Source organism: Oncorhynchus kisutch, linkage group LG12 (genome assembly GCF_002021735.2).
Source record: "Oncorhynchus kisutch isolate 150728-3 linkage group LG12, Okis_V2, whole genome shotgun sequence".
Classification (NCBI taxonomy): domain Eukaryota; kingdom Metazoa; phylum Chordata; class Actinopteri; order Salmoniformes; family Salmonidae; genus Oncorhynchus; species Oncorhynchus kisutch.
Genome location: NC_034185.2, coordinates 9,817,639 through 9,844,007, shown reverse-complemented (window position 1 = coordinate 9,844,007; position 26,369 = coordinate 9,817,639). Strand labels below are relative to the sequence as shown.

Here is a 26,369-nt window from a genome sequence, read left to right as displayed (position 1 = left end):
TCACTATGGCCCTATGTCAACTCATAATATCACTATGGCCCTATGTCAACTCATAATATCACTATGGCCCTATGTCAACTCATAATATCCCTATGGCCCTATGTCAACCCATAATATCACTATGGCACTATGTCAAATCATAATATCACTATGGCCCTATGTCAACTATGTTTTGAAAAGTCAACGTGGAAAATAAGGAAAATGTTCTATTCATTCACTGATAGAATCCAGGCGTGCCAATAAACCAGACTACCTAAAGACAGTACTGTACTTTCAAAATGAGCTGTCCTGAACTAAAATACAAGTCCCAGTATGCATTTGCAGACTATTCCCTCCTGGTAACCATAGTGTGTGGTCATGGCAACATAGACGTGTGCCAGTAGGTGGTACAGAGCCACTCTGTCATTCTCATGGTACACGTGTCACTTCCTCCTTGTCCCGTCAATCTGGTGGTCTAACAACCTCCAGCAGATGGAGGCCCAGCAGGAGGACATGGGGCAATGCCCTGGGCCTCTACCCCACACAGAGAACACTCTGCTGGGCTAAGAGGGGCCACAACACTGGGGGTAACCCATGGCCTGGCACATTTCTCTCCCACAGAGCAGACACACCTCTGGATGAAGACCTAAACTAGAGAATGATTTATGAGAATAGCATATAATTAAATACAACAGTTATTCAATGTGTTTCTATGGAGAACGGTATGGACGGATATCCACGCATATAGAAGTAGAATGACTAGAATGGACATACCCACCTACGTTCTATGGTGCAGTATCACTGCTGTGGTTGAAACATACACAGTGGGTTATGATGAGGATCCATCTGAATCAGACCAGCTGGAGCACCACTGAGTCTGCATGTGATTACGACGCCAGCAGAGACAGTCATACAAACTACCAAGTTTAGTATTTCTTATGTACCTCTGCCTCTTTATCTAAGGGATTGCTGACTGAGGAGCTGTGTGCCACATATACAGTTCGCTGTAAATACATAGGACCTATAGAGTCTAAGTTAGGCCCTATGTAAAGCAGAGACATGAACACCGTACCATATTGAAGCAATAAATTAAAGGAGTGATAAAGATGATCTGGGAGTGAATGAGGTGGTGTGTGTGTGTGTGTGTGCCATAATGATATTCAAAAGGAAACAGACCACCTGCTGAGCCAGGAGGAAGACTGTTCCTAAGCAACAGGAAACTCTTGTAAGATCCGTATAACGTCTTGGGAAATTCGGACCAAATCGGGATGCAGACAGGAATAACAACAGACTACAGACACCTTTAACTAGGCCGAGTTATGAGCCTGCTCTCTGGGTAGCCAGTTTCCAGTCTTTTACATTTCCTTTGTGATATTTTAGAAACTATTGTCTGACTTGTGATTCTACTCCCTGGGTAGAAGTCTCCTCGTCTACTAGGAGTTGAAACTTTTTCTACTTTAGAATTTACTTTCTTCCCATCTCAGATTTTTAGGATTTCTTCTGTGAATTCACTGAAATGTTTTAAACACATTTTAAATAATGAAAACTACCAGCAATTATTCAAAAATGTGATGAAACATCTGATGTAAGCACTGCCAAAGTAATTTGAACCATCTCCTACAGCACCATGAGTCTCCTACAGCACCATGAGTCTCCTACAGCACCATTAGTCTTTTACAGCACCATGACTCCTAGAGCACAGCCCAATGAGTCTCCTAGAGCACCATCAGACTCGTACAGCACCATGAGTCTCCTACAGCACCATGAGTCTCCTAGAGCACAGCCCTATGAGTCTCCTACAGCACCATGAGTCTCCTACTGCACCATGAGACTCCTACAGCACCATGAGACTCCTACAGCACCATGAGTCTCCTACAGCACCATGAGTCTCCTACAGCACCATGAGACTCCTACAGCACCATGAGTCTCCTACAGCACCATGAGTCTCCTACAGCACCATGAGTCTCCTACAGCACCATGAGTCTCCTACAGCACCATGAGTCTACTACAGCACCAGGAGTCTCCTACAGCACCATGAGTCTCCTACAGAGTCCTACAGCACCATGAGACTCCTACAGCACCATGAGTCTCCGACAGCACCATGAGTCTCCGACAGCACCATGAGTCTCCTACAGCGCCACGAGACCCCTACAGCGCCACGAGACTTCTACAGCATCACGAGACCCCTACAGCACCACGAGACCCCTACAGCACCATGAGACCCCTACAGCACAAATGAAAGAAAGAAAACCGATGACTCGTGGTGTTGGGAAACCGCAGCGGTGGGTAAGAGTCTGATGTGGCGTTATGTTGGTGTTGGGTGGGGTAAGAGTCTGATGTGGCGTTATGTTGGTGTTGGGTGGGGTAAGAGTCTGATGTGGCGTTATGTCGCGGTGTTGGGTAGGTAAGAGTCTGATGTGGCGTTATGTCGCGGTGTTGGGTGGGTAAGAGTCTGATGTGGCGTTATGTCGGTGTTGGGTGGGTAAGAGTCTGATGTGGCGTTATGTCGCGGTGTTGGGTGGGTAAGAGTCTGATGTGGCGTTATGTCGGTGTTGGGTGGGTAAGAGTCTGATGTGGCGTTATGTCGCGGTGTTGGGTGGGTAAGAGTCTGATGTGGCGTTATGTCGCGGTGTTGGAAGCGATCACTATTTTTGTTCATGGTGGTGGGGTACTTTGAACAAGAACACAAGACCAACGCATCTTTGCAACGTAGAGCTTTATTTTTGAGGGGGGGGAAAAAAAGTACAATACCTCATCCTTACAAATACACCTAAGAAACCATTTTGAACAGAAAAAGAGCATTGTAAGAACGGGAAATAATGTTTTGTCATTGAAGGAAATTATCTATTCATGTAGATTAACGCACTCTATGTTGACAGCGGTCTAAATTCAGATTCATCGTTAACATACGAGTCCCACACAAATAGCACAAAACAACCGAGACAAAAGCTACATTTTGTTAAGACATCAACAAAATATTGAGTAAGTGAAAATTCAGTACACATCGTTTTAAAACTTAAAAAACAAACTGTGAAACCAAAAATAACTGTCGTCCTCTAACAATACCATTGAGTATTCAACCCGTCGACTATTCTGGCAAATTCCAATTATGTTATGACCTAGTAAATCAGAAATTAATAGCCAACAAAGAATATTTGTGCTCTTAACCTTCTGCGTGATAGTTGAGTAATTATATTTCTATTCAAATAATCCAACAATGCGAAAGCTCAAGTCTTACATGTTCCACGCAAAAGAAAAAGCATTGTTTTTCATGTTTTTGGTACATGACACTAACAGTTACTGTACAATGCATGTATACATAGAATCAGAATGATTAGAATGGTCAGAGGTACTACACCTGTTCTATTCATTCAAAGTCTATGCATATATATTTATAACTAAATGGTCTACTCAAGACACCAGACCACTTCTCCACTCAACATGCCAGCCATAGACCTCTAAAACCATATTTTCCTCTGATATAATCTGAACATTCCTGTAGAACTCAACTCTTAACTCCCTGTCATCTCTAGACTATAGACCTGTATCACTATTGACTATTCTACCCTGTCCAAATATTGTACTAGAAATTGTGACTTCCTGTTATTATACTTAAAAAAAAAGGTTTATTCTATTCTACTGTGACATCTACTTCATGTTCCTATTGTTATATTTTATTAGGTCTTATTATTGTTGCATTGTCCAGAAGGAACCAGTTAGCATTTCGTCAGACGATGTTTTCCATGTGTATCCTGTACATACGACTACCGTAATAAAAACACTAAACTATCCTGAAGTTATTCTGTTCCCACAGAAGTTGTGAGCTTTTTATTTTTTGGTCAAAGTTAGTGTTTTGTATGTAGTCTAACCTGAGCTAGTTCCTTTAGCAAGCGTTAGCTGCATGTGTGACTGTGTCCATGTCTTTTTGAGGCATCCCAAACACCCTCATACCCTTTTCTATACATCTCCATACAACCCCAAAGGCCACCTCACATCCCAACAGTTGACTGACTGACAGTGATTCGCTTTGGGCGTCCCAAATGGCACCCAATTCCCTTTATAGTGTACTACCTTTGGCGCAGCCGTAACCTGTCATCTGTTACACAGTTCGGTATATCACAACGGTAACAGGAAGACATCTAACACAACTGACCCAATCTTCATTTTCCGTTCTGCTCTTCTTTATTACTCAAAGTACGTTTTGACATCATACCAAGGTGCTTCACACACACACACACACACACCGTAAACCACTGGGACAAAGAAATCCCAAAATCATCAGTCAACAGAACTTGTTCCGTCATCATCTGTTCTCTGGACAACACAATGAGGAGAGAAGAAGAGAGAGAACCAATGAGCATCCACGTCCACGCACAGCACACACGTCTGCATGCACAGGAAAGATGACATCTTTATGTCACGTTGTTTATTCCTGGTAACCAGCAGCTCTGGAAGGAGTAGGATGAAGATGCCGACATGTTGATCTAGGGTCCGTTTTGTGTTTTACTAAGACTCAGGGGAAGGTGTGCTGATGCTAGATCTGTGTCTATGGGACAACTTCTACCCTTTAACCAGTAAGGTATAGGTGGAAGCCACCTAGGAGAATTCAGCAGAAGAGCAACATCGCCCTCTTGTGGAGACAGTTACGTCCTTTCGTGTCAACTGACAATGTCCCTGGTTGAAAAGAGATGACGACTGTCTAGTCGCCTGTGTTGTCGGTCTGTGTCTTTATCTGCAGCACTGTGGGCATTCCGTGGCAGAGGACTGAGAATGTCTTAGGACACCAACAGTAGAGTTCAGGGTATAGGGGCCGGGAAGGCGAGTAGATGCGTCTGTCTGTCCTCTCTCCTACCTGCTGAGGCGAAGCTTTATAGAGTTCTTCACCACTGGAATTGGGTTGGCTGGCAGGAGGGGCACATCAGACAGATCCGCACTGACCATTTGCTGAGGGAAGAGTAAGATAATTAAGTTGTAGTTTGACTGCAAAACTAACAACAGACAGACCAAAGTGGAAATATAGACCATTTAGAAAATGATCTGTACACTTTTCAGACATGAATTATGAAAGTGAGAGGCAGAGAGAGAGAGGCAGACAGAAAAATAGAGTGCATTGATACCTTAATATCTGCCTCAATCTTGCCTTCCCCTTCAGAAGCAGGTATCTCCTCGGACATACTGTCCTCATTGACCTGGGAACAGCAAGGCCCACAGAACAGTTTATCACAACTATCTAACCATGTTCACCTGACTCTTCTAAATCTAGCATTAATTAAAAAATATATGCTTCTTATATCAGCAAGATGTAGCCAAACATATTCTGAAAAGATAGACTACAACAATTAATATATTTATACATGATGATGTGACACTATGGATAAGCTTGTTACGTACCTGTGCCTCCACAGTGGTGCACTCCTCTCCGGCAGCTGCCCCATTCTCTGTTGTCCCAGTCTCTGGGACTGGGGAGGGGTCCTCCTCCTCCAGCATCTCCTGGCGAGAGGTGCGGGGGGCCGCTGGGGGGCCCATGGTGGGCGGAGGAGAGGGGGTCATGCTTGTGGGGACTGTGTCTCCTGAAGGCTTTTTCTCAACAGCTGAATCCTACAAAGGAAGAGAAGTTTATCCGTTAAGCATATTTATTAGATCAATAAATGGACTCCGTGTTGGAGGTTAAGTATTCAGATGACTCTATATGAGTAACGGAGTTAAGTAACGGTTTACTTTATAAATTGGGTAACTTTATTAGTTACTTTATGTGGTTACTTTCACAATCATATCTCATTTCCTCATTTAGTTCTCATGTGAGAAACTGTTCGGGGAAACGCCATGACAGCTACTGTCCAATAGAAACGTATAGAGGGTGCACCTCTGATCTTTGCCATTGATCGCAAAGCCCACAGAGGGCTACCCCGTCTAGTGGGAAGTGTGTCCTCTATACATCTCTATGGGTCTGTACATTTGTTTGTCTTGCAGTGTACATGGCTAATTCAGCAGCACAGGAAAGCAGTGCCACAGAGGAGGAGGAAGTTGTGCTCAAACCAGAGTTAGTATTATTTTTATTTAAACTTTATTTAACTAGGCAAGTCAGTTTATAACAAATTCTTATTTACAATGCCGGCCTACCGGGGAACAGTGGGTTAACTGCCTTGTTCAGGGGAAGAATGACATTTGTTTTCCTTTGTCAGCTCAGGGATTCGATCTAGCAACCTTTCGGTTACTGGCCCAACGCTCTAAACCGCTAGGCTCCCTGCTCTAACCGCTAGGCTCCCTGCTCTAACCGCTAGGCTCCCTGCTCTAACCGCTAGGCTACCTGCTCTAACCGCTAGGCTACCTGCTCTAACCGCTAGGCTACCTGCTCCAACCGCTAGGCTACCTGCTCCAACCGCTAGGCTACCTGCTCCAACCGCTAGGCTACCTGCTCCAACCGCTAGGCTACCTGCTCCAACCGCTAGGCTACCTGCTCCAACCGCTAGGCTACCTGCTCCAACCGCTAGGCTACCTACTCTAACCGCTAGGCTACCTACTCTAACCACTAGGCTACCTACTCTAACCACTAGGCTACCTACTCTAACCACTAGGCTACCTACTCTAACCACTAGGCTACCTACTCTAACCACTAGGCTACCTACTCTAACCACTAGGCTACCTACTTTAACCACTAGGCTACCTACTCTAACCACTAGGCTACCTGCCGCCTAGTAAGTAGACTATCTTTGGTAGCTCGTCCTGGCTTCTCCCGACAGTCAAACAGATTTCTTTAATGAAAGTAACGCAAGATAATATATAGTGTTACATTATTTTTTTATCCCAACACTGCCCACTACTATGCCAGAAATAAGAGACAAATCTGTAGACAGAAGAGAGGAGTCTCATATTGACAGTAAAAAGCAGAATAAAACATATAGGGAATACACATGTTACAGTATTATCGGTAAACTCCTGGCTACACAATGAAAATGGAATTTCTCTACTGGGACAATTAAAGATTGAATACCTCAGCATCTGATTTGAACCGCTTCCTCTCTTCCTGCATAGGGGAGCCAGGTCTCTTCACAGCTGGGGCCTCAGGCTGGTCGGCTGCAGCCGCAAGGGGACTTGGAGGGGGACCTAGTGGGCCACACTTCACTGGGGTTGACGTGGGCACAGTGGCTGGCATGGCCGTGGGGGATGGCACAGACATACTGTTGTCACTGTCTAACGATAGGTCCAGACTACTGTCATTCATCTGACGAAGCCCCTCTGTCGAGTGCTGGAGGACAGAACAAAACGACACTGGTTACAACTCAATACCCGCAAGCAAGCAATCAGTCAGCTAAGAGACTGTGTGAAAAGCAGAATATAAAACTATTTAAATTACACCTCTATTGTTAACAAGGAGCAGACTAAATAATTAAATGACATGTCGTACCTTCCTGCGTTTGGGCATGACCAGGTTGGGCAGTAGCTGGTGAAGTTGTCTCCTCTTCACATGCATGGCCTGGATCTTCATGTCCGCCTCAAACATCTTGCTGTTCATCGCCTGCCGGTACACTGCAGGAAGCATTTAGAAAATATAACTTTTTAATATAACATTAGCATGCTAGTTTGTGTCAAATAATAGAACTAGATACAAGTGCAGAAAACATGACAAATATCGTTTTCAAATTCTACATTCTTGAGTTGAATTGAGTAAGGTGATTTTATACCCGTGTCAGTAAAGGACTGGATGTCAATGGTCAGGTCAACGTTGAGGTTCTCTGATGCCTCCATCTTCTTAAAGATAACCCCTATCACCCACATGGTGCTGACCTCCTCTCTGGAAAAGACAAAACGGGTGAGAAAGTGTCCATTAAGAGCGTACTACAACCTTGCATAATAGTATAATAAACTCACTGCTCCCTGCTTTCCTTGGGTCCAGGGAATGACTGGGGGTTGACATGGGCCAACGTTATGAACTCATTCTTCTCCAGGTTTCCTACCAAGATCCTGATCTTAGACTCAACCAGACCAACCCTGCCAGGACAGAGAAAAACAGCACTTTTCCTAATGTATTCCCTAACAGTAGGTGAATAAAGGCTTTAAAAGAGTAACATTGAAATTGATTCACATGTAATACACCATGTCTCCACCCTCATTCAGTCAGTCATAATCTCACCCAAAGGTTTTTCCAGCCCCCCCCCCCCCCCCCCCCACACACAGTCAGTACTCACCACTCCAGGTGCTGCTTCTCGGTGGGGGCGCTTGCTAGCAACACAATATAATGCCTTGGAACATAAGAGACAGAACATTACCATTACACCCTAAAGACAGCAGCCAGGAAACGAACCCAGGCTAGGAACCCAGGCTAGGAACCCCTAAAGACAGCAGCCAGGCAACAAACCCAGGCTAGCAACCCCTAAAGACAGCAGCCAGGAAACGAACCCAGGCTAGGAGAGCCCCAGGCTAGGAACCCCTAAAGACAGCAGCCAGGAAACGAACCCAGGCTAGGAGAGCCCCAGGCTAGGAACCCCTAAAGACAGCAGCCAGGAAACGAACCCAGGCTAGGAGAGCCCCAGGCTAGGAGAGCCCCAGGCACAGAGGGGCCCGGACCAGATCACCCAGTCCTCGCCACCACCCTACAGCAGGTCATGGAAATATGTTCATTTCTAAAAACACACTTTATCAAACTTAAACAGCTAAAAAAAAACTACAAATAAATTACCAACGGTGTTTTAAAAGGCAAGAAACTACATGGTCCTAAACTGAACATGTCTTTTACACAAACATGTCACAGTAACAGCTACAAACGCTCCATAACAAATCCAACTAGCCAGAGAAAAACCCAATCGCACTACCAAGATAATTCATTCACCAAACCCTCTTCACGTCAACTTGAGAACGAACCTAATTAAGTGTAAAATATATCTTCCACGATATTCAAGTATACTGAAAGTCACTATTATTAATTACTAACTGTACAAACGTATTCATTTACAAGTCTTGTCTGCCTACATGTCCAATCTCCATGCAGTTATCCCAGTAGCACCAAGCATAGTCATGTTCTACTGTATACTCTGTCTTGCACCGGTTGAAAACCACACTACCTCACTGTTAGTCCAATCACAGGAGCTCGTTCCGATCAGTTCCCACGAGGTTAGAATAATATAAATAGGATTACATTACCAAGCAGATGAATGGAAAAGGAGAAGATATTTCATTTTCAGGCCACGTTGAAAATAAAAAGGTCTGAGCCCAGGACAAATGATTGATTTATTCAAACAACAAGAGTACAGAGAAACAGGTGTAGTAATCAGCAGGGTGCCAGCCAGACCAGCAGGATGGTCTGATTATGAAATATGTTCATCAAGCCTGATGTGGAAACAGTCTAACCTGGATAGCAAGCAAAGCATAACAACATCTGTCTCCTCTAATGCGCCAGTCCAATCCACAGGCTGGATATATACTGTCTCCTCTAACTCTGCAGTTCAATCCAGAGGCTGGATATATACTGTCTCTAACTCTGCAGTCCAATCCACAGGCTAGATTTATTTTTAAATCACTTTTAATTGTATCCATGTTTCCAGGCTCTCCAGTGCTGTCAAATGACTGTCCAGAATGTGCTGGTGCATTTTGTCCTTTCCTCTGTCAGCAACTCAAAGGATGAGAAGAGGTGCTTAAGCCAGGGTGTGCTTAAGGCAAGTACACATCAACATGTTCTGATACTTCTCTGTCAAAGAAAGGGTTGCTGGATCAAACTGATTTCCCAAAAGACTTGAGGGGATTTGATTTAAAATAGAGAGCCTCGGGAATAGAAGATTTTGGTAGAAGAAAGGGGATTGGAACAAGTCAATCTAGAACACTTAAAAGGAGGGGACTGGGCAACAAAAATATCAGCCTTCTGGAAATAGGTCGACATGTTGATTGGGGCTGCAAGAGGAGGAATGTCTCCTCCACCAAAAGGACAAGGCCCCTTCAGTAACACAATTGTTGCCACTGTACAAGGCTAGCTTCATGCTCTTCGCATATTACTGATAAACCAATTAACAAAATGATCTTTTCATCTTTACTCCCCCCCACCACTTCAGATTTCAACATTCAAGTACATTTCTCCAGATGGAGCAGAACTGATAAGTGAAAGAGGAAGTAGTACCCACATGTATAGAATGAAACAAAGATCCAATGACTTGTATTCTTCACATGGATTCCTGCTAATGTTGTGCTACAACTTACGGATTTCTCATGATCAAAACTTAAGAAAAAAAAAAAAACATATCTACAAAATGAAGACTAACAAGAAATACATAGTGCAAATGTTTAACTAAAGCATTTTATTTGGGGAAGTAGATGTACAGTATAAGAACCTTACAGCTGAAGTACCTACCTTTAGTAAGATATTAAAATAGACAAACAGCAAATATTGAGTTGTGCTTACATTAGAGAGCACAGTCTATAGGTAATAGCAGTGATTATACTGGACTTCAGGCTCTGCATAACATTAACATTGTATCCGTCTTTACCATCATCGTTTTGAGAATCAGAGAGGGTGCTTAGGGCAGAAGAAAGCATCTTTTGAGTCTCGTCTAAGCCTGAAGTGTTTATTTCATAACACAAATAAATCAAACTGAATGAGTGGATCACATATACAGAGAGGAACAAGAGAACTTCACATTTACTGAAAAAGGTGCGAGTGAGGTGGTTGGGTGCATTTTGAAAATCAAAATCTTTATTGAAATAGTTGGTTTGTCTCACCATGCGTGTCCCACAGGGTAAGCTCCTTAATACATACTTGTATTTCTGAAAGAAGTTTGGTGCTTCAAATAGTTTGGACCACTCTGCTTTACTCTGCAAAATTTCATCTGTGATGGCCAGACCTGTAGAGGGAAGGAAAACGTGTTGACCAAAACGGAAGGAGAACCAAAAGGAAAAACTAGATGAGGCAACGTAGCTAAGGCTACAATGAAGACAGCCGTTAGGGAACCTCTTGAGAAAAGACACCCGAAGGAGGCTGAATTTACTTGACATTGGAATAAACTATTTACATTTGATGCAACTTCCCTTTTTCACATCAATGGATCATTTATGTGAATGTTGGGAGTATGTCTCTTGCTCAAGTCTCTGAAATTAGGACTCTGGCCTGAAGGGTTTTGTATTAAGAGCATCCAGTTTCAGAGAGACTGGACCTAGGAGTGGATGCAACAGTTGGTGTGTATAAAGTTAGAATTTGAGACGGCTTTACGGACCCTGTTTGAACTCGTCCACCATGACGGCACGCGTAGAGGCAGAGACGTTGTAGGTAGAGTTCTGCTGGGGGTAGGCTGGTGTGATGATGGGCATCAGGTGGTACCGGTCACTGGGGGTCACCTGGAACAGCAGTTAGGACACTCAGAGCCAATCAAAACCCTCCACTCCATGCAGAAGGGGTCACTTGGTACAATAGAACTCTGAGAATGTGTGTAACTATCTTGATAATAGTGTTATGAAGCATCTAATGCAGGTGAATCAAATGTGTTTGTACTGGAACAGATGAAAGAAGTGGGACTGACATTGTTACAGGGAAAAACCCCATGGCACTAGACTTTACACGGTTAACACCCTGGGATACATCCTGGAGGAACAGGGTTTATTAACCACCTGTTTCTATTGGATTTCCCTTAACTTGGCAGCTCTACAGGTAAAATGCTTGAGGTAGTTAAGTTCATGACCGTCCTTGACGTAGTCAGTGTTGCTCAGGACCGGACTAGTAACAGTATGAACACGTGTCGTAGTTATGATCAACATTACCGCAGGGTCCCAGACTGGCAGGTTCAACACTACCCCGAGGTCCCAGACTGGCAGGTTCAACATTACCCCGGGGTCCCAGACTGGCAGGTTCAACATTATGATCAACATTACCCTGGGGTCCCAGACTGGCAGGTTCAGGTTGCAGTCCTCTGGCTGCTTCAGGAGAACAGGGTTGGGCCATTCCCTGCATTAACACAACTCCAGTTTAGTGTGATGATACAGACCAGGTAATACCAGTAGATCAGGCAACCCCACTACACCAGTCAGTCACCCCTTTAGACACACATCATCTTGTTTCACTATGTTCCTAAGGAAAACAGCAGTAATAGAGCTGCCACAAGCACCAAGGACTGAGAAAAATGTTTTCACGGTTCATACACACTTCAGACTAGAGGTCGACCGATTATGATTTTTCAACGGCGATACCGATTATTGGAGGACCGAAAAACCCGATACCGATTAAAATCGGTCTATTAATTTTTATTTATTTATTTGTAATAATGACAATTACAACATTACTGAATGAACACTTATTTTAACTTAATATATCAATAAAATCAATTTAAAAAAGTGTTGGAGAAGAAAGTAAAAGTGCAATATGTGCCATGTAAGAAAGCTAACGTTTCAGTTCCTTGCTCAGAACATGAGAACGTATGAAAGCTGGTGGTTCCCTTTAACATGAGTCTTCAATATTCCCAGTTAATACGTTTTAGGTTGTAATTATTCTAGGAATTATAGGACTATTTCCCTCTATACCATTTGTATTTCATTAACCTTTGACTATTGGATGCTCTTATAGGCTCTTTAGTAATGCCAGTGTAACAGTATAGCTTGGGTTACACGAGCCTCATTTCGGGAGTTGATTGAAGCTTGAAGTCATAAACAGCGCAATGCTTGACGTACAGGACGAGCTGCTGGCAAAACGCACGAAAGCACTGTTTGAATGAATGTTTACGCGCCTGCTTCTGTCTACCACCGCTCAGTCAGATACTTTTATGCACAGTCAGATTATATGCAACCATGTGTAGTTAACTAGGGATTATGATTATATTTTTACAAGATAAGTTTAATGCTAGCTAGCAACTTACCTTGGCTTACTGCATTCGCGTAACAGGCAGTCTCCTTGTGGAGTGCAATGAGAGGCAGGTCGTTATTGCGTTGGACTAGTTAACTGTAAGGTTGCAAGACCCGAGCTGACAAGGCAGTTAACCCACCGTTCCTAGGCCGTCATTGAAAATAAAAATGTGTTCTTAACTGACTTTCCTAGTGAAATAGAGATTAAATAAATGTCTAAAAAAAGGTGTTAAAAATCGAATAAATCAAACAAAAATCGTCAAATCGGCGCCCAAAAATACCGATTTCCGATTGTTATGAAAACTTGAAATCGGCCCTAATTAAATCGGTCGACCTCTACTTCAGACTAAAGAGAAACAAAGAAATCTCCTTCAAAAAGACAGAACAACTCAACGTCCATGAGAAACAGGTCACGGAGCACATCCGAATGGAGAGCGACTGCTTACCATTTGGAGAAGACGAGGAAGAACTTGTGTACGAGGGTGGAGGCCACGGCGTTGGGGTAGAGCTGGCAGGTCCTGGCTACCAGCATGGCCCAGGAGACACCACCCAGGAAGCCCAGGATGTTACTGTAGATGTTATGACCTGGGGGAGAACAATAACATTAGGTGTGTGTGTGTATATATATATATAAAATGGTGTTGGGTAGAGCTGGCAGGTCCTGGCTACCAGCATGGCCCAGGAGACTCCACCCAGGAAGCCCAGGATATTACTGTAGATGTTACGACCTGGGGGAGGAGGTGTATAGCACTATAGATGTTATGACCTGGGGTGGGGGGGGGGGGGGGGGGGTTCCAGCACTGTAGATGTTATGACCTGGGGGAGTAGGTGTATAGCACTGTAGATGGCATAGATTTAGTTATGTTGTTGTTGTCCTACATGCCAGTCAGCAGGATAGAGGCAAGCGAGTCGTAGAGACATTTTCTGGTAAAGTATACCAGTAGATTCACGTGATGGTAATTGAGCCATTTGGTACAGGTGAAAGAAACACAAAGACCTAATAAGGGCATTACATCAATGACCACAAGGCAACAGTGTAATTTTTCTGATTTTGTAATTCAAAAGGCAATTCCTTGATGGTTCTGCCTTGCCTCCCAATAAACTTGGAAATGCTTATGCCATATAGCTTACATCTATCTAGTTTCTAAAGATCACCAAAGGGTTGGGGGGGGGGGGGGGGGATGTTTTGGATTGAGCTTAGTTATGCACCTGGCCTATTATACAAGCCAGTGAGTGACTCCACGGCAGTTGTTCCCACAGGACAAAACATGATTGGACAGTTGGTTGCCAGGCAGCGTATGCAAGCCAAACAAATTCACCATGGCCACGAGGGGTGTGGTCTGTCCTGTGTAAAAAAAAATGCCATGACTCAGTTTATTTTAGAGGCTAATCCTGTTTAGGGAATAGGACCTGAAGGCTGTCAGTGTGGGCCCAGCGTGTTGACATGCCATTAGTTGATAGTTTGTGTGAAAAGAGGACAAGATGAGAAAGAGATAATCCCACCTGCCTAGCCACAACAGTGTTACGCAGCAAGACATACAAACTGATATAGTACAGGGACCGACTCAAAACACACAAGTACAGACACATACACACGCTTACAGGAGATGCAGACTCAACAGTTGTTTCCACCAAGGCAAATGATTGTACTCCTATGCTTGATGCTACGCAACACTACACAGATCCAACTCACGTTTAGCCCACAGCTTGATGGTCCTCAGTGTCAGTCTGAAGTTCTCAATGTTGGGCACAAGATGGAGGATTTCATCTGTAACTCTACAACCTGACAACAACAAAAAACATCCAAGTCATTATCACTCACAATAGACAGAGGGGGATAACATAAGATTACTTGAAATTCTACAACACAGTGGATGCTTTCAACTAAGTGTAGGTAGGGTCAGAGGTGAGCCAACAACCAATTGTTAGACCTTATGTTTTTAACATGGATCCGATATCAACATCAGTGAAGTGGAGAAACCATGCAGCAGATGATGTTATCCAAAGCGACATACATTTTACCATGTGACCCCAGCGATAATATTGAACCCACAACACCGTTGACGACAGTGGCACCCTTTTTACCAACTGAACCACATCAGGACCGGAGCTCAGGAGATATAAAGAGCTGTGTTACCATTGAGACTCCTAATGCAGCGGATGTCAAGGTTCTTCAGCAGCCCGTCATCTCGGAGGTCCAGATTCTCTGGGATGGTTTGCAACGCTAACCGAGCAAACAGGATATCGATCTAGAAATACACAAAACTCATTGCACATTTAAAAAAGCCGCAAATCTCAATTCACATTGAATGACCTGACTTTATGCCTATAATGAAATCCTAAACAATAAATACTTTCAAATGTCATACCTCAATGCTGTCGAAAGACAGCTTTATCACGGGGACAAATGCCTCCTCAACAGCCTGGGGGGAAAAAAAAGAAGAGTTGATGAACAGTCTGCACCTCAACTTTTGGAAACACATCTTCCCCTCCTAGTCTACCAACACCAGAATCACAAATACATTGCCTTAATTCCTCACGTCCTCTTCTCACCGCCTTGTCAAAACCCATTGGATACGAAGGTCAGAGGGGCGAGGCCTCTTACCTTCTCATCAAATGGTATTTGTCACATGCGCCAAATACAACCGGTGTAGACCTTACAGTGAAATGTTTACTTACAAGCCCTTAACCAACAATGCAGTTCAAGAAATAGAGTTAAGAAAATATTTACTAAAATACAAAAATAAAGAGTAACAATAAAATAACGAGGCTATATACAGGGGGTACCGGTACAGAGTCAATGTGGAGGCTATATACAGGGGGTACCGGTACAGAGTCAATGTGGAGGCTATATACAGGGGGTACCGGTACAGAGTCAATGTGGAGGCTATATACAGGGGGTACCGGTACAGAGTCAATGTGGAGGCTATATACAGGGGGTACCAGTACAGAGTCAATGTGGAGGCTATATACAGGGGGTACCAGTACAGAGTCAATGTGGAAGCTATATACAGGGGGTACCAGTACAGAGTCAATGTGGAGGCTATATACAGGGGGTACCAGTACAGAGTCAATGTGGAGGCTATATACAGGGGGTACCAGTACAGAGTCAATGTGGAGGCTATATACAGGGGGTACCAGTACAGAGTCAATGTGGAGGCTATATACAGGGGGTACCAGTACAGAGTCAATGTGGAAGCTATATACAGGGGGTACCGGTACAGAGTCAATGTGGAGGCTATATACAGGGGGTACCGGTACCGAGTCAATGTGGAGGCTATATACAGGGGGTACCGGTACAGAGTCAATGTGGAGGCTATATACAGGGGGTACCAGTACAGAGTCAATGTGGAGGCTATATACAGGGGGTACCAGTACAGAGTCAATGTGGAGGCTATATACAGGGGGTACCAGTACAGAGTCCATGTGGAGGCTATATACAGGGGGTACCGGGTCAATGTGGAGGCTATATACAGGAGGTACCGGTACAGAGTCCATGTGGAGGCTATATACAGGGGGTACCGGTACCGAGTCAATGTGGAGACTATATACAGGGGGTACCGGTACCGAGTCAATGTGGAGACTATATACAGGGGGTACCGGTACCGAGTCAATGTGGAGACTATATACAGGGGGGGTACCGGTACAGAGTCAATGTGGAGGCTATATACAGGGGGTACCGGTACAGAGTCAATGTGGAGGCTATATACAGGGGGTACCGGTACCGAGTCAATGTGGAGACTATATACAGGGGGTACCGGTACCGAGTCAATGTGGAGGCTATATACAGGGGGTACCGGTACAGAGTCAATGTGGAGGCTATATACAGGGGGTACCGGTACCGAGTCAATGTGGAGGCTATATACAGGGGGTACCGGTACCGAGTCCATGTGGAGGCTATATACAGGGGGTACGGGTACAGAGTCAATGTGGAGGCTATATACAGGGGGTACCGGTACAGAGTCAATGTGGAGGCTATATACAGGGGGTACCAGTACAGAGTCAATGTGGAGGCTATATACAGGGGGTACCGGTACAGAGTCAATGTGGAGGCTATATACAGGGGGTACCGGTACCGAGTCAATGTGTGGGGGTACAGGTTAGTCGATGTACAAAATGGTGTTTGAGAAGAGGAAAGAAGACGCAAGGAATGAAGGCAATGTAATTGAGATAGTCCAGATACCCACCCTCAAATCTTTGACCTCCTCCTGCTCCTTCAGCTTGTCCAGGAACGAGGAGAAGAAGTCTGTTCTCTCCACATGCCGAGGAGCCACACACAGGGCATCAATGTCAGCACCTACACAAGGACAAGACACAACAATTCAAAGTTCACTGTGATAAAGAGTTGTGTGAAAATGTTTTACCTATGCAGTGCACCCAGGCTGTGTTTAATAAGTATTTTATATAGCGTATTATATAGTATATTATACAGTGCTTTTCAAAGAGAATGTCAAAGGAACCTTAAAAACCAAACTGGAGAAAATGTTGCTATTGGACAAGTCCTCCTAAGATTAGAGGACAACATCAAAATGGAAAGGTTGACCGTACAATAGTGCCGCCTACCTTCAGTGTTCAACTCCTGACGAGTAGGTTACCAAATGTGTTAACCACAACTCAACAACCTGTATCCCTCCTAAAGATGACATAATTACCTTTAGTGTGGACTCCTAACCTGTAGGACCCAAATGTGAAGATCTTCCCTCCAACCGTTTCAATCACTGAGGCAGGCAGATTCTAGGAGGACCAAAAAAAACAACAAAAAAAAACCCATTATGACCTGCTGCATTATGGTATGGCAACACTGCATTATGGTATGGCAACACTGCATTATGGTATGGCAACACTGCATTATGGTATGGCAACACTGCATTATGGTATGGCAACACCGCATTATGGTATGGCAACACCGCATTATGGGAGGCAACACCGCATTATGGTATGGCAACACCGCATTATGGTATGGCAACACCGCATTATGGTAGGCAACACTGCCTTGTTGTTGTAATATCATCCATGTCCCAAATGGCACCCATTTCCATTCATAGTGCAAAATCCTGGTCAAAAGTAGTACACTAAAAAGGGAACATTTGGGACACATCCATTGATCACCAGACCCCTGCTGGTGAGCAGACAGAACCGTCAGGAGGAGGAAGTAAAATCATACCTTTGTCTCACTGACATCACGGATCCATTCCTTCACCAGTGTGTTCAGTTTTCCCAACACATGTATTCTATGGAAAACAAGGCATGATTTAGAGGAAGTCTTTAAAAAAAATCATAACTAAACTAGTATGGCACTTTATAACCACAAATACAGTCTACCTAGTACTGACCAAAACACCAACCGAAGAAGTTTCTTTTTTTTTATTTAACTAGGCAAGTCAGTTAAGAACAAATTCTTATTTTCAATGACGGCCTGGGAACAGTAGGTTAACTGCCTGTTCAGGGGCAGAACTACCTTGTCAACTCGGGATTCGATCTTGCAACCTTTCGGTTACTAGTCCAACACTAACCACTAGGCTACCTGCCGCCCCACCAGCCAAGAATAATTGGCTGATGTACTGGCAAGATATTGGATCCAGTTATTATCCTCCTCAACCTACCACCAGCAGCCCTAATAGGCCTCAACCTACCACCAGCAGCCCTAATAGGCCTCAACCTACCACCAGCAGCCCTAATAGGCCTCAACCTACCACCAGCAGCCCTAATAGGCCTCAACCTACCACCAGCAGCCCTAATAGGCCTCAACCTACCACCAGCAGCCCTAATAGGCCTCAACCTACCACCAGCCCTAATAGGCCTCAACCTACCACAACCACCACCCCTAATAGGCCTCATCCTACCACAACCACCACTTCTCCTAATAGGCCTCATCCTACCACAACCACCACTTCTCCTAATAGGCCTCATCCTACCACAACCACCCCTTCTCCTAATAGGCCTCATCCTACCACAACCACCCCTTCTCCTAATAGGCCTCATCCTACCACAACCACCCCTTCTCCTAATAGGCCTCATCCTACCACCACCACCCCTTCTCCTAATAGGCCTCATCCTACCACCACCACCCCTTCTCCTAATAGGCCTCATCCTACCACCACCCCTTCTCCTAATAGGCCTCATTCTACCACCACCCCTTCTCCTAATAGGCCTCATCCTACCACCACCACTTCTCCTAATAGGCCTCATCCTACCACCACCACTTCTCCTAATAGGCCTCATCCTACCACCACCACTTCTCCTAATAGGCCTCATCCTACCACCACCACTTCTCCTAATAGGCCTCATCCTACCACCACCACCCCTAATAGGCCTTGATGAAACTTGTGCCCATTCTAACATGACAATTTAGCCTACTAGTGACAACCATCTTACCTGCGCTGTAGTTCCAGCTCCTCTTCAAACACCCCGTATGGTTTCAGGGCCTCAGTCAGCCTGTGTGTGAGGACCAGGTCAGCCTCCTTGGCTTGGGCGAGGCTGATAGGAGAAGTGATCCCATAGTGCTTGGGTGTTTCCCGACCCAACAACACCTGGTTTGTAGACGGACTGAAAACAGGACAGATGTGGTTGTGATCAGAATAAGAAGACTTTATAGCCATGCAACAAAATGTTACTAGGAATTTCTCTTGGTGTTGTGCAAAGAAACACATTTTTTTTTTAAATAAAGGATTTGAATATCAATAAAAAAATATACACCTGATAACCTGTACAGCAAGTGTTCCATGGTATCAAAAAGTACATAGTGAGCTACAACTGCTGCTCGTACTGTGTGTTTTTAGCTTGTTTTTAGCTTATTTCTATGCTGATTTACATAGCTACGTTGCTTGCTGTGGTTTATTTGGATGTGGTAGAAGGTATAGGTCTAAAATGTTGGCCTCTGGGTAAAAACATGTACGTGTATTCTTCTCATGCCTCATACGTTTATAGTCAAACGTCTTTTGACAGTGTTTGGGTGTAAAGCACCAATAAGGAAATCATCATCAACTTGGTAACCTATCGTACAGTTTCATGTTAACATGACATTGTAAAGGCGAAATATGATGTTTTGCATGTCTTATTGTGTCCCATTACAATGAACAACACAAAAGTAGGTACTCAAGACTCCCAAAACGTGATTTGTCCTCTGCTATAGCTTCGTGTCAGAGACGGTAACAACAACAAAAACGATGTGACTTAAGTAGTCTACCAGAAAAATATGATCATGTTTAGTTTGAGAAAATTATTATAAAACGAGTAACGTTACATCTTACAGACAACAGGCAATATTGCAAATGTTCTGTCACGTACACGGATGACTATTTAACTAAGTTAATTACTTCTGCGGATATTCATTTACACTTCAACAACATGGACACTCGGCCTAAAAACAGGTAGTTAGCAGTCAATTGTGATTTGGTAACTAGTTAGGTGGTACATGGGACTATAAAATAGCAAATTTACTGCTGTAACGAATTGCGGCGTGTTAGTTAAAAATAACTAACGGTAGCTAGCGTTGCTATGCTAACTAGCTAAACGTTAACATGACTAAACTACAACATGTAGCTAACTGACTAAACGTTAACATTAATAAACTGCATGTAGCTATGTAGCTAACTAGCTTGATACCGTTTGCAACTTTTCAAGACCTCTTAAAATGTCTAGCCTATAATGTCAGACCTAAGTAACATTAGCTTAGCCAATAGTCTAAAAACAAATGTGCTCCATCTTGTTTCAAAGCCATTTCCCACTACACAACCTGCAAGCTTTTCCTTCTTTCTTTCTCTTTCATTCTTTCTTTCTTTCTTTTTGTTGCAAACATGGACTGGCAACCTCGCATCGGTAGGCCCAATCAATCCCCTTTCCAAACACACTCAGTACAGTGTCCAAGGGAGATACTTACAAGGGCATTGTAACAACTTCCAGCAATTTTCCAATCAGCCCCCCGCCCCCAAAAAATAATCCCTTCTCATACTCGTTTTATCATTTTTCATCAAATTTAGCTAACTAGCCAGCGATGTTATTTCTTTACCCGGCAACCAATCAGTGGAAACTTGCCCCTTTTGTTTCCACTGAACATGGCGTGTGCCGCTTTGCTGTCACCGCAAAAAACCGCAACCTTGACAGGGTGGGCGTGTTGCGTGACCGTCATGACGTAAAGCACAATTTTACTTTGAGCACATGGGAACTGTAGTCCTTTAAATGTCCGACCCCTTCTTTATTTATTTTAATTACATTTTATTTTATTTTTTAAATATGATTATTTACTTCTACCGCCTGTAATTCAATCGAGATCTATACGATGCTTCTTGCCTCATGTCATGACTATGCAAAGCCATCTCCAGACTCTAATATAAACTTATCTTTTCTCTCAAAGTTGCCGGGATGTCAATTCAGGCAAAAATTCTACTTATATCAGTACACTCGTAACAACTTAAGCATTACACAACTTATATTTGATTAAATAAACGGCCACGTAGCAAATAAGCCATTCATGTTTTTGTTGAACAAATTCTACATGCACTATTTGACCTCCATTCAAAAATTCTTTGTTTGATGGGAAAAACAACGAAAAACCGCAACCTGCTGGAGGGAGACAGATTTTCCGCAGAGTTGGGCCTCTCTTCCTCTTCGGCCACAGTGGCCAAAAGTGAATTTTAGCATGGGCACGCTCGGATGGCACAGATGTGAAGATGAATCGTCTATCTATCGCTACAGTTCCACCTCTGCTGAAGGACAAGGGCAATTTCTCGTTTCAACAAAAGTCTGGCCAAATCCCAAATCAACCCTTAGTCTCCCCATTTTAGGGGACCAAAAGGAGTAAAAAGTTAAGTATTTGGTCCCATATTCATTGCACTCAATGACATCATCAAGCTTGTGACTCTACAAATTTGTTAAATATCATATGCCCCAAAAAATGCTAACCTCCTGTTATTGTAATGAAGAAATGTTATCATGTTTTGGGGGTATGATATTTGTGCATCAACTTTCTCACAGTGGTGTAAAGTACTTAAGTAAAAATACTTTAAAGTACTACTTAAGTCGTTTTGGGGGGTATCTGTCACGTCCTGATCTGTTTCACCTCTCCTTGTGCTTGTCTCCACCCCCCTCAATGGGCCGCCCATCTTCCCCATTATCCCCTGGGTATTAATACCCGTCTTCTCTGTTTGTCTGTTGCCAGTTCATCTTGTTTGTCAAGCCATCCAGCGTTTTGCTCCTGCTTTTCCCCAGTCTCTCTTTTTCTCGCTCTCCTGGTTTTGACCTTTGCCTGTCCTGACTGAGCCTGCCTGCCTGACCACTCTGCCTGACCCTGCCTGCCGTCCTGTGCCTCTGCCCCTACTCTGGATTACCGACCTCTGCCTGACCTGACCCTGCATGCTGTCCTGTGCCCTTGCCACTACTCTGGATTATCGATCCCTGCCTGTCGTTTGCCTGCCCCTGTTGCTGTAATAAACATTGTTACTTCAACACAGTCTGCATTTGGATCTTACCTGAAACGTGATAGGTATCTGTAAATTACTTCACTATTTATAATTTTGACAGCTTTTACTTCACTACATTCCTCAAGGAAATAACATACTTTTAGCTCCATACATTTTCCCTGACACCCAAAAGTATTAGTTACATTTTGCAGGACAGGAACATGGTCCAATTCACGCACTTATCAAGAGAACATCCCTGGTCATCCCTACTGCCTCTGATCTGGTGGACTCCCTAAACACACATACTTCGTTTGTAAATTAATGTCTAAGTGTTGGAGTGTGTCCCTGGCTATCAAGTGCTCAGCATATGTGGGAACTCCTTCAAGACTGATGGAAAAGTATTCCAGGTTAAGTTGGTTGGAAGAGTGTGCAAAGATGTCATCAAGGCAAAGGGGGGCTACTTTGAAGAATCTCAAATATATTTAGATTTGTTTAACACTTTTTTGGTTACTACATGATTCCATATGTGTTATTTCATAGTTTTGATGTCGTCACTATTATTGTACAATGTAGAAAATAGTAAAAATAAAGAAAAACCCTTGAATGACAAGGTGTGTCCAAACCTTGGACTGGTACTGTATATAGGAAGTCCCGTACCAGGAAGAGATTAATTCTACTTTCACCGCTGAATATTGGTACAATAATTGTCTGACTTGCAACTACATGTGGACTGCATGACCTTTACAACAACCATGTGATCAAAGGTCATGAACTTTCAACTGCAGTCGACTGGAATCTGCATCTTGAGGTCAGAACAAAAGCTTTGTGTATTCAGATCCGACTTTTTCCACATTTTGTTACGTTACAGCCTTATTCTAAAATTGATTAAATGAAACAATTTCCCCGACAATCTACACACAATACCACATGACAAACCGATAACAGATTTTTAAAAACAAAAAACAGAAATACATTATTTGTATAAGTATTCAGACCCTTTGCTATGAGAATCTAAATTTAACTCAGGTGCATACTGTCTACATTGATCATCCTTCAGATGTTTCTACAACTTGATTGGAGTCCACCTGTGGTAAATTCAATTGATTGGACATGATTTGGAAAGGCACACACCTGTCTATATAAGGTCCCACAGTTGACAGTGCATGCCAGAGAAAAAAACAAGCCATGAGGTCGAAGGAATTGTCCGCAGAGCTCAGAGACAGGATTGTGTCGAGGAACAGATCTGGGGAAGGGTAACACAAAAATTCTGCAGCATTGAAGATCCCAAAGAACACGGTGGCCTCCATAATTCTCAAATGGAAGAAGTTTGGAACCACCAAGGCTAGAGCTGACCTCCCGGCCAAACTGAGCAATCAGGGAAGAAGGGCCTTGGTCAAGGAGGTGACCAAGAACACAATGGTCACTCTGACTGAGCTCAAGAGTTCCTCTGTGGAGACTTCCAGAAGGACAACCATCTCTGCAGCACTTCATGAATCAGGCCTTTATGGTAGAGTGGCCAGACGAAAGCCACTCCTCAGTAAAAGATACATGACAGCCCGCTTGGAGTTTGCCAAAAGGCACCTAAAGGACTCTCAGACCAAGAGAAACAAGATTCTCTGGTCTGATGAATACAAGATTGAACTCTTTGGCCTGAATATCAAACGTCACGTCTGTAAGAAACCTGGCACCATCCCTACGGTGAAGAATGGTGGTGGCAGCATCATGCTGTGGGGATGGTTTTCAGTGGCAAGGACTGGGAGACTAGTCAAGATCGAGGGAAAGGTGAACGGAGAAAAGTACAGAGAGCTCCTTGATGAAAACCTGCTCCAGAGCGCTCAGGACCTCAGACTGGGGCAAAGGTGCCCTTTCCAACAGGACAACGACCCTAAGTACACAGCCAAGACAACGCAGGAGCGGCTTCAGGACAAGTCTCTGAATGTCATTGAGTGGCCCAGCCAGGGCCCGGACTTGAACCCAATTGAACATCTCTGGAGATTCCTGAGAATAGCTGTGCAGTGACATTCCCCATCCAACCTGACAGAGCTTGAGAGGATCTGCAGAGAAGAATGGGAAAAACTCCCCAAATACAGGTGTGCCAAGCTTGTAGCGTCATACCCAAGAAGACCCGAGACTGAGCAAAGGTCTGAATACTTATGTAGATGTTATAATTCCATTTTTTATTTTAGAAATTTGCTACAATTTCTAAAAAAGTGTTTTTGCTTTGTCATTATGGGGTATTGTGATGTCATTATGGGGTATTGTGATGTCATTATGGGGTATTTGTGTGTAGATTGACGAAGGAAAAAAACAATTGAATCCGTTTTAGAATAAGGCTGTAACGTAACAAAATGTGGAAAACGTCAAGGGGTCTGAATACTGAATGCACTGTAATTACATAGACATTCATAGACCTACTACAGTGCCTTCAGAAAATATTCAAACCCCTTGACTTTTTCCACATTTTGTTACATTACAGCCTGATTTTAAAATTGATTAAATTGATATGTTGTGTCACTGGCCTACACACAATACCCCATAATGTCAAAGTGGAATTATGTTGTTTGAATTTTTTTACAAATTAATACAAAATGAAAAGCTGAAATATCTTGGGTCAATAAATATTCAAACCCTTTCTTATGGCAAGATTAAATAAGTTCAGGAGTAAAAATGTGCTTAACAAGTCACATAACAGGTTGCATGGATTATTTGTGCAATACTAGTGTTGAATGAATACCTCATCTCTGTACCCCACATACAATTACCTGTAAGGTCCCTCAGTTGAGCCCAAAAGCAGACAATGAATATCCCTTTGAGCATGGTTAAGTTATTAATTACACTTTGGAGGGTGTATCAATACACCCAGTCACTACAAAGATACAGGTGTCCTTCCTAACTCAGTTGCCAGAGAGGAAGGAAACCGCTCAGGTATTAAATCCAACGGTGACTTTAAACCAGTTACAGTTTAATGGCTGTGATAGGAGAACACTGAGGATGGATCAACACCTTTGTAGATACTCCACAATACTAACCTAAATTACAAAATTCACTCTGTCACATGATTTTATTTCAAGTAGGATAGCAGCCTGGACAAATAATAACTAATATTGATAACCATCTAGATGTCACCTTGACACATATAGTCTACTACTCAATAGGGAGGACATGAACAGAGAAAGTTTAGCGCTGTTCTGTGTTCACTATTAATTAGGGATAGCCCCCTTTTTTTCAATTTTCGCCTACAATGACATACCCAAATCTAACTGCCTGTAGCAATGATATGCATATAAAAGAAAACTCTTTGAAGTTTGTGGAAATGTGAATTGAATGTAGAATATAACACAATAGATCTGGTAGAAGAAAATGAAGAAAAACCTTTTTTTTTTTGCTTCTACCACAATCTTTGAAATTCTGACAGAAAGGCCCCAAATCTAGCCATCACTCTGGTTGTAATTCTGATAGTGTCCACAAGATGGCAGCAGTGTATGTGCAAATTGTCAGACGGATAACTTGAAGTATGAGCAAACTACATGACTTTTAGTGTGAAGTCACCCAGGTACATTTGGGCAAATCGTGAAGGAGACATTCACATTACATTTTTCTGCAAGAATTTCGTCAAATCTGTATACTTGGACTTTGATTGATCTTTTCCAATATTAGTAGCCATATTATAAGTTAAACATTTGCAAAGCACCCAGTTTTCATAACACTCTAAATTCTTATAATTTTTGTCCAAAGGGAAAGGCTTGATGTTGCACAAGGTTAGCAGCAACACTCGCGACAGATACAGGGTTTCCCGACACTCCCGTAAAGCCCAGCTCATTGGCTATCTAGCTAGCTTTTATTGACCCCGATTGGTGCTTATTTGAGAAAGTTACATTCGATCAAATGAAGACCGCCCGCGTCATTGGCGTGCCATGAAGGCATCGCTCTCTGAACAAATCTGTTGTCCCATAGGATATACTACATCCCTAATGATATAATGAAGTCTGGTTATGTTCTAGGATCTCTGAGGATTACATACAAATGTGATTTGACTGGTTGAAACAACATTTAGGGTTAGATTTTCGCAGATTCCTTTCTTTGCAAATTGAAGGAAATAGTGGAAATACAGTGGAGTGGAAATACAAAATCGATCGTGCATGCTATATGGACCTTTTAGGACATGAAAAAGGATTTGATCTA

General features: G+C 43.3%; 1 protein-coding gene across 1 annotated transcript; it reads right to left on the bottom strand.

The window, feature by feature from the left end:
• Window positions 1-2,677: 2,677 nt before the first annotated feature.
• Window positions 2,678-20,883, bottom strand: papola (poly(A) polymerase alpha). Its single transcript, XM_020496159.2, has 20 exons — window positions 20,669-20,883; window positions 19,165-19,335; window positions 17,954-18,020; window positions 17,442-17,523; window positions 16,977-17,086; window positions 15,159-15,212; window positions 14,927-15,038; window positions 14,483-14,572; window positions 13,236-13,374; window positions 11,827-11,899; window positions 11,175-11,295; window positions 10,721-10,805; window positions 8,166-8,219; window positions 7,849-7,968; window positions 7,662-7,771; window positions 7,385-7,506; window positions 6,971-7,225; window positions 5,371-5,577; window positions 5,097-5,168; window positions 2,678-4,923 (listed from the first exon to the last, which is right to left on the bottom strand). Exons 1-20 carry the CDS (start codon window positions 20,674-20,676, stop codon window positions 4,828-4,830), a joined length of 2,148 nt encoding a protein of 715 aa, XP_020351748.1. The 5' UTR covers window positions 20,677-20,883; the 3' UTR covers window positions 2,678-4,827.
• Window positions 20,884-26,369: the final 5,486 nt, after the last annotated feature.